We start from the raw sequence: 9,953 nt of genomic DNA, 5'->3' as shown, positions 1-9,953 counted from the left end.
GAATCTGGGCAGAGCTTACTATATTTGCAGGGAAATCCCCACCTACTCACTGTGGCGTTCCATTATATTTGGGGTGGTGGCAAGTAAAGGAATGGATTTTAGTTTTATAAATAATCTATAGTTGTGATTTATAATGAGTTGAAAGTAAGAAGTGCACTTTTAGCAATTCACAATGATTTATAATAGAGCCTGCAGAAACGTTAGGTACTCTTTAGAGTTTCCAACAATTTTTGCATGGTTTGTGAGACATCCCTGTCTAGATAATAGGACAAAAAGGGTAATGCGAATGTCAACAACGCCCCCACCCCTGTAGACAGCACAAAGACATTTACCTGATGGATATATTGTATCAATTTCTGTTTTCTGCAGAGATTTTGGAGTTCCCCGTGCTTGATCAACTACGTCTTCAAACACTAAATTTTATGGACTTTTCGTGACAAATCCCGGGAACAAATCGCAACTTATAATGTTTGTCTTTTTGTCTTACGCTTGTGATCAATCAATAGACAATAATTATATAATAATTATATGATCGCTATTGTCACAAAATCACATTGGATATCAAATGCGACTAAAGCATAATGGCAGGCGCATTTTCTCGTGGCTTACTTTTAGATGCTTGGGCGTACCAGAGTGATGAAGGAATTGATGAACTTTATCTCACAGAGAAGGGAAGATGGGCAAGGTGCCTTGGGCAACAAGCAGGTAGGTATATGTTTCTTTGTTTAGGCCTATGTAATTGCAGTAGTGGCGATGGGGGTGAAACCCTTCAATCCGAGGAGCCAGGGGCTAATCGGTAACACGATTAGCCCCTGGCTCCTCGGATTGAAGGGTTTTACCCCCATCCCCACTACTGCAAGTTTTAAATAATTCTTGTTTCAAGTTGCTTGAGTGTCCTCAAATGACCTACTGGGACAAATGTGTGCGAAGTGTGGAAAAATTGTGCTATTTTAATGCTGAAATGAAGATCATGACACATGGGCCTAGACCCACTGTGCCCTGTGCAAAATCCAACCCATGGGTATGCTGGTGGGGACTGGGGGTGAGTGTATGTGTGCAATAATTAATATTAATAATAATAATATGAATAATTTTGCTAATTATCAATTATCTTTCTTCCTCAGACCCAATAACATATGCCAGTGAATCAATTGAAATGCAACTTTTCCAAGACAACTCCAGACGTGAAGAAAACAATCATGGTAACAATTCCTTAAAAAGATTCATTGAAAGAAAATTATTTGGAAAAAATAGAAGAATGGTATGACAATAAATCAAGATTTTTTAGAACTGCAGCTGAAATTTTCCTACAAATGTGCAAACATTGCCCTTTTTACCCCCTCTTAAAAATAGAAGAAAAAACCCACATGTTAATATCATGCTTGTTTGTTTTGATTAAACTCAAATCATGGTCAAATGCTGAAAATAGATGGTATTGTTACACATTATATTATATCGGAAAATTGCGACCCAATTAAAAATATTTAAGGAACAGCCAAATGATCAATGGAGCACTATAATAAAAGAAACTACATGTAGATTTCATAGAAGGTTTCCCTCCCCCAATCTGTAAATAGGCCTACATGTATATACAAAAATTACACATGGATCCTTTATTAAATTTGATGTATTTTCCCTTTCTATCTTTTTCTTTTTTGATCAGAGGAAGTTGAAGCCAGCTTTGATTTCTACACACTACCAAGCAGTTCAGATGCTATACCTGTACCAACTTCATCCTTGGGACATTCACTTCCCCACCATGGCGCTCCTGCAAATAAACCCAGTGTCTCACAAGCGAACTTAACTGGACATAACAGTACAAAATCTGTCAAACACAGTGCATCCCAAACTTGTTTTGATACATTGATTGATGAGCCTTGTTTCAGTCCATTACCTTCCAGAAAGAGTATTGCCATGCCAAGTCATCTCTCATGTATTATTACTGATGTAAATGATAGTTCAAATACAACAGGCCAATTCCGACGTAAAGAAGACAATTCAACATCACTTTCAATAAATCAGAAATTCTCATCCCAGAGTCAATCACAATCATCATCATGCATAAACCAATCTTCAACAGAAAAATTGATTACATCATGGCCGAAACTAAAACATACTGTAAGTTCGACAACCTCCAGTGGGTACTTCAGTTCCTATGACAATGCATCAGAAAGAACAAAGAACCCCAGTCCTAGGGTCGTCAATCCACATGACTATAAATATGATGCATTTCTGGCATATAGTAAGCATGATAGTGTGTGGGCACAAAGTCTTAGTGACAGGCTGGAGGTGGATGATTTTCGCACATTTTTGTATGAAAGAGATTGCATTGCAGGCAGGTAAGTGTACTTCAAGTTTACTTTTTTTTGGGGTGTTATTTTCCATTGCCACTTTTATTTACTATGTACACAGGTATGAACCAGTGAAATATAATACGACTGAAATTTGGTATATTTTACAAAATGGAGATTGAAGAGGAGAGTGAGCTGGATTTGAAACTAATATGCTTAAAATGCTTTGTGTGATTTTCACTAAAATTTAAAATTCATAGGCAAATAGTGTCTTCATACTTGTTTCTATGTTTTCGAACAAAATAAAAAAACAATTAACAATAAAAAAAAATATATCTCATGGCTATACCTGTCATCCAAATGCATTTGAATTCAGTGCCACCAAAGGTTTAATAACAAAATGCTTTCTTTTCAAGTATGTGTTCTGCATTTCATAAAATCAGACACGGTATTAGGCATAAAGATCTATAAAAGGTTCTAAGACTTTGGGACATAATGATACTGCTGTGTCAGTGCAGAAGAGGATGGCACATTGGCTCATTCCAGTACTGTTGAGATCCATACACCCTCAGTGTAAATTTCAAATGGAGTCACCCATTCAGGTAATTTACACTCCCTGAAAGGGTGTATGTTTTTCAACTGGAATAGCCCATTCCTACTTCCAACTTTGCACCTTCAGTCACACAGCATTGGAATCTGTTTACTATTAACTGTTTCTGTCTAATTCATATCTATATCTCTACAGAATCTTCATCAAAGACATGGCTAAACAGATTCATAACAGCCAAAAAGTCATTTGTTTGATATCTTCCAATTTCTTGAGTAGTCCATGGTGTATGAGCGATCTACATAAAGCACTTTTTGAGCAACACTCCAGAGGCTTGCTGGGAAATTTCCTCATTATTCTCAGAATTGGTCCATGTGACATCCCTTCTGAAATCAACCATTTGAAGTGGATAGACTGTGTGGGTCAGAATGGACTAACTGATAATGTAATGGACAAGGTAGTACAGGCAATAAGAGACAGTGTGGACTAGAATGGAAAGGTGTGACAAATATACCATAGAGGGATAGGAAGCTATTTGGTATGTGTTAAATATGTTGTTCATATATGAAGAGCTTAGTTTCAAAACCCCTTACATCCACCTGAGCAATTTTGAGAAAACATCAAAAAATCATCTAAAAATCACTGATATAAGAGGGTTTGCAACAAAAGCAGTTTTTGGCGGGATGCTCATCCTACCCAGGCATCCCGCCAAAAACTGCTTTTGTTGCAGACCCCCTTATATCAATGATTTTTTTGATGATTTATTAATGTTTTCTCAAAATTTCTGAAGTGGATGTAAGGGGTTTTGAAACTAATTATATACATTTATGGGCCACACCTCGCTGATCAAATCTTACAGATCATGTGATTTCAAAATAATAGACGTAAGTTGACATGACAACAAAATACAGTATTTAAAGCATAGATATGTATTTTATCCCAGTTTTAATTGGATTATATATTACATCTGTACATTTTTTAATATTTTAGAAATATTGTAAAATAAAATAATTACAATTTGTGATATAGATGCTTTATTTTCATATCATACTTTTGAAAACACATTCTGTCAAAATCACTTGAAATTGGAAATTATAAAATAAAAAAGCATTATTCAGAGATGAACGCATTGGGACGGATGTAAAGTGTATATTAAATAAGGATCCTTGTACATACTACTTTTTGCCTATTTTTATACCGACCCTCGACCTGGTGGTGCCATTCACTGCACAAACTCAAGTGATTTCAACCGAACGTATTTACACTTTATGCTACATAGGTATAAAAATCAAGAGTAGACAGTGGATTCAGCTGAGCTCAAGATGCTACTTTATACTGTTTGTATTGTATTTCTAATGCAATTTCTATACCCATATATTACATGTAGTAACACTCAGCTTGCTACTATCTCTGTTTGTATTGTATTTTCAATGCAATTTTCTTTACTACAAAATTATACTAAGCATATACTAAATCTTTGGTTATATTCTATATCCAAGGTATTTAGAAATTGTGCATAAGATGGTTACGATATACAGTGTTAAATTTGTTTGATTGTTTAACACATTAATTACTCACTACCTGGTGACTGATTGACTTTTTCATAAACACGCTAAGATAATGACATACCATGCTTTATTTCCTGTTACATATTGTAAGACATAATGGTACATTTCTTTTTGTTTCCATCATTTTCACTTTCATGTGGTCACTAATATAAAAGCTGCACTATGCACCCATTTCACAAAGACTTGCAATCAATTGTATGTTTGGTTTATATGTGGTTTACATGTGGTAAAACAAATGTGCATTTGATTGTGTAAGCCTTTGAGAAATTGGCCCCGGCCTTGAACCCATACTGAAGTGGATATGATGTAAACAATACATTAATTGTGTTTGGGTGTTCAATATACTCCAAGAGCCAAGATCTTATGACTGGAACTTGCTGATGTAATTTATATGCCTGAAAATTTTTATTCACTTTAAATTTTAACTCTATATTAAAAAAAAAAATTTTTTTTTGTAATGTCAACAGTGTGACCAAAGTTGGCTGGAGCTGGTACCAGGAAACAAGAATTGGATTGTTATTGGCCTAAACTAAAGTACATGTAGGTACTTTCACTACACAAAGCAATAACAGTAACACACCAATTCTTATACAATGTATTTCAATATTTCAAGGTGCTAACTAAGAAGTACACATTTTCTGATATGAACATGAAAGAAAGCATCCAACAACCATGTTCTATTAACAGGCATACAATAGAATGATTAAACACACACATGGATACCTAGGGTAGGGTGTTATGTACTGTACATAATTGACTTTACTAGAGCTGTGGGTACTTAAAGTAAGTCATTTAAAGGCTGCACTTATTATATACGCTGTTATTTTCACAAAGGTTTTATTTTCATGAATTTCGCGAGTGGATATGCAGGCGCAAAATATAACATGCGGAAATACAATTTTTAATCATATGTTATACTTGAAGTAAACAACTCGCACAATTTCCAAAAAAATCTGTACGCAAAAATAACAGCATATACTGTAACAGTTACTTAAGTATAAATTTATGATAATGGTCCGAGAACACTTACTTGGGGGACACCAACGTGAACAAATTAAACACAATAGAAGTCAAGATAATAGATATAGGAGCCAGAGTAAATGTTGACTGGTTGGCTGTTTGGAGAACAAAGAGTTAACTGCTAAGGTTAAACATAGGCAGTTAACCAGTTGTGATCAAAGCAGCCTTAGCTTTTAACTTTTTGTGATGTCACAAGTACTGTAAAACCCAAAAGATAATTCTTCTGTGATTTAGTTCAATTTTTTTACCCAATTCCATGACAAAAATGTACTGGATGGGTGCTTAAACAGAAGGGCACTAATAAAAAAAAGGATGCTAATGAAGTACATAAGACATATGCAATAATATCAAAAATGGGTCATTTTGTTCTAGCAATATGAAAATAATCCCATCTTATGACCAAAAATTCCAAACTTCAAGAATTTTCAGCATACTCTTGACTGCTTAATAAAAAAAGAACGTTTCTGGAACAATCATTAACTATTAAATAAATCACAGAGTTCTATATGTATATTACACCACTGTGGATCAATATATTCCATCAGAAAACATACAAAAACCTATGATACATGGAAGACTTTAACAATTTGGTATATTCTCTCTAACCTAAAAACGACTTGTGCAGCACTTTCCAAAGTTTCTGGCTAAAGACATAACATACATATCAATAATATGTGACTTGATCCAACAAAATAAGGCGTAAGTCAGGAAACTTCAAGCTGAAGTTTTGCAGCCTAGAGAGAGAAGAATGTTTTTGTGTCTCATCTTACTCTCATGCAAATGTGAGCAAAATCAGTCGGAACTCACAAATATTGATTTCCTATTGTTTTGGAAACTCTTTAATTGCTCATATCTTTGGAACTGCTTGTTCAAATTCAATGGGGTTTTCTGCAAAATGCAGCTTTGTAAATGCCTCTTACTATCTTGTAAGAAACTGAAAATTTAATATTTCAGAGTTCCGACTGATTTTGCTTGATCGCATCACATTTAACAATCTACAACACATGAATTTTAATGTTGAATCAGATTAAAGCTAAAAACATTGTGACATTTTGGCCTTCATTTTACTTCTTGATTAGGTCACCTCTGTTAAACTCATAGAGGTTAGACTAGGGGAGTAAAGACTCTGTGAAGCCCTATGGACCTACATTGGGTACTTCCGGAATCTTTTAACAGGCTAGATATCAACAAATCTTGACATGTTCAAGTATGAGCATCACAAGGGTTTATTATTTATTATTATGTGGCACTTGGTATTTACCCATATGCACAATACATCACACAGATTGCACTCAAGCATGCACTTGAATTATTAGCTTACTCTGCACATCAAATAATCTGGACGTACAGTCACAGCTGAATCGGGACATTCCCTAGTTTAACCTCTGAGCGTACCCTCAAGTCCTTTGTGTATAACATACACCAAAAACATAGCATGACCCTGGCAGTATACACCAACCAATGTACATTTGATACTTTCAAAAATCACATACATGTACAATTTAACTCTGCATAAATCTACAAAAACTGTCTAACTATGACTACTGTGAACACTGAGAAAGATGGCTGATGACTAGCTTCTGGTGGGCTACTTAGTAACCACACTTGAGGTAATAAGAGGATGGATGAGTGTCCTGTGAGAACTGAAGAAAAGAGGAACAAGTAACACAGAGCACAATGAGCTTTAAGCTTAGGTGTGAGGTACTTAGTCTCAGAACCCAATTTCATTAGAAAAATTACTGAGAATAAGCTATATACAAAATCAAACGATGACTTACACAAACCAGTTTATATAACTGTTTACAACTAAGCATTAGCATGGTCATTACATGCCCTGAGATTAAGGCAAATATTGTTATCACTGTGCCCATGTTGTCTTTGAATGAAGCTGCCTTTACAAGGGCTAATTGTTTAATAACTTCTATCAGGCACCCTTAACAGATTATGCATGGCATTACATGCCACATCCATGAAGCAGCAAGCTAACAAGATGACAGACACACTCAAAAGTGAGTGACAGTTCCTGTACTTCACGGAGCATCACTTGATAAGGCAGGACTTTGTCCATATGAAATCTATCTCTACCATGCCCTTCATGGGCGTAAGTAATCTCTCAATGATCTAACTAAGGTACAGTATGAAGTATCATGCCTACGTATCATGCCTACTCAACTGATCAGATGTCAATATCCACTGGGTGGCCATTCCATTTAAAAATCCACCCCCTGTGGAAGATTTCACTGCCATCCCCATTTCAGTTGCACTTTATGCTCAATCCAGCTGGAAATTGTTACAGTTGAAAATTGTTGACATTTATAAAATGCAGGTGGATGTTGCACAATTTAGCTTCAAATGATATAATTTTGTTTGGAATTCCTCAATCTTCTTTAAGGGGGGGGTATGGTTTTCAAATAGAATAGCCCATTATTTGACCTTTTTCAATTGATTACTCAATACTTCACTTTTGCATTTGCATACTTGCTCCCTAATTATAAATTGACAAACAATTGATGTAGATTTTTGACATAATTAACTTATTATTATAATAAGCAGAGTTGTATAATATACTAAATTTTGTTGTTCCCACTACATGTATACGAGAACACGGTTGTGAATTCATACATTTTTTTCCCCAATTTCTAATCTTAGTAAAACATAAATGATATTCATAGACAAATGGTACATGTTTAACAATGTATCAATAATTATAATGCATCCATAATATAATTATTAAAGGAACGGAGCTCAGACAAACTGGCATTATAATAAAGGAGAGAAAAAATCAGAACCGTTCGGATTCGAACCAGCGTGCACTAACGATTATATAATTATATAATATAATAATGTATCAAAAAATACCGAGTTGTGCCTTGCACTGTTTTTGTTTTGTTTTGTTTTTGTTTTGTTTTATTTCTTCTTTAACCTGGGACACTCAATCAGTTGAAAACACAATTAATCATCTGTTCTTCCTTGAGGCCCAGGGAACTGTTCTATTTAATGCTTGTTTTAAATACTTTATAGTTGAGGTAGTCCCAAGTGCATCAAGAGTGAATCTTTGAATCTGAAATCATAGACCCAGTGAGTTAAAAGTAATCTCAAATTTGTGTAGCATTTCTTATTACATCCATTAAATGTACATTACCTCTAATTAGAATAAAGCTATTTGTCACGGCAAAAGCAGGTTATTACATGTAAGGCAATGCAAGCAAAATATTGAATTCAAATATTTTGTCATTTTTGTAATTACAACTTAGGTTATAAGGCAAAGTTGTGAAAGTATATGCAATGTTCTGGAAAAACAATTAGGTTTCAGGCAACAGGAATGGTAAGACTACAAAGTTAACTTAATATAAGCAAAGTACACATCCAATTTCAATATCAAGTGACGAGGGATAGAAAAAGAGAGCAATAACCACATGGCTCATCACCACCTAAAAGCTACTCATTACTAGACTTCATACATTAAGCTAAACCATCCAAACAAATATCTTTGGGTGTTAATCCCATGCATGGCTAATCAGCACTCGTTTTGTTTTTGACAAAAGTTTGCCTTGAATTATGGTAACAGTGATCAGCTGCCAAGTTGACACATATAAAGCAGTTGTTAACATACCAGAAAATAACATAAATGGACATGTTTTTAATTCATGCTCAGCTTTTCTTACAAATGGTCAGCATTAATCTGGTGGCTGTGTGTCACAAATATACATCATGAAATCTAGCAGTGCCACATTAATACTCTCACCAAAATTAAATCTCACAAATTTACCAACAGGAAAGTTAAAATAAAAAGTCCTATTCTTGCAAGCAAATTGGCCTTACAGACCATGTTACAGTAAGACATATATACGATGCATTGATAAACCAAAACCAAATATGTCAGCTATTTGAAACTGATAATATTTTAGTATATCTTATCTCTGCTTGCATAAAATAGTCACACAATGTTTCACACAATAAAATAAAGTTATTCTGACACAATGTACCCAAGAGATATAGGTATCAAATATTTCAGTACATAATTATAATAACATGCATCACATGCATAATAATAAACTAAATCTATAGTATGTCTGCAGTATTAAAATTCACTCCATACACTGGGATACATTTGATCATAACATTAACATGATAAAATAACTGCAGCTTTCAGCAGACACAGTATGTATAGATTTTGTATGAACAATTCTGTCCAAATATTTCAGATGTGTATCAAACTCTTCATCAATGCAATCCAAAGATGAAGTGGTGATGTACACAGGGTTGAAAATTCACCTTTTTGCCAGATGCAAATCAGGTTGGCATATATGTCAAATTCTAGTCTGCCAGTAATATTAACCATCACTAAATTTTACTTGTTGGATCATAGTGTATTGATCCTTTGCACAGATCCACATGCTTACACAACAAACCCTTTCGGGGTATACCATTTTACACCTTGATGTGGCAGTGACATCAAGCACTTGAGGCGGCTGTTTCATGCACATTTCTATATGGCGACTTTAAGAGCGTATGTGCGTACACCAA

At 34.7% G+C, this 9,953-nt stretch overlaps 1 protein-coding gene across 2 annotated transcripts; it reads left to right on the top strand.

The window, feature by feature from the left end:
* The first annotated feature begins 313 nt into the window (after positions 1-313).
* Positions 314-3,647, top strand: LOC140159598 (uncharacterized). Of its 2 annotated transcripts, none has more exons than XM_072183093.1 (4): positions 314-705; positions 1,125-1,202; positions 1,664-2,339; positions 3,037-3,647. In XM_072183093.1, the coding sequence occupies exons 1-4, from the start codon at positions 582-584 to the stop codon at positions 3,326-3,328; spliced, it is 1,170 nt and encodes a 389-aa protein (XP_072039194.1). In that variant the 5' UTR covers positions 314-581; the 3' UTR covers positions 3,329-3,647. The 2 variants fall into 2 exon arrangements, with proteins under 2 accessions (XP_072039194.1, XP_072039201.1); XM_072183100.1 differs by having other exon boundaries at positions 314-709.
* The last annotated feature ends 6,306 nt before the right edge of the window (positions 3,648-9,953 follow it).

Source organism: Amphiura filiformis, chromosome 1 (assembly GCF_039555335.1).
Source record: "Amphiura filiformis chromosome 1, Afil_fr2py, whole genome shotgun sequence".
NCBI lineage: Eukaryota > Metazoa > Echinodermata > Ophiuroidea > Amphilepidida > Amphiuridae > Amphiura > Amphiura filiformis.
The sequence above is the reverse complement of the archived record's forward strand: the minus strand, read 5'-3'. Positions and strand labels throughout refer to the sequence as shown.

Coding starts and splice junctions, on each gene's coding strand:
- LOC140159598 (XM_072183093.1), top strand. CDS start 582: ATGGCAGGCGCATTTTCTCGTGGCTTACTTTTAGATGCTTGGGCGTAC. Junction 706..1,124: donor GTGCCTTGGGCAACAAGCAG/GTAGGTATATGT, acceptor TTTCTTCCTCAG/ACCCAATAACATATGCCAGT. Junction 2,340..3,036: donor AGAGATTGCATTGCAGGCAG/GTAAGTGTACTT, acceptor ATATCTCTACAG/AATCTTCATCAAAGACATGG.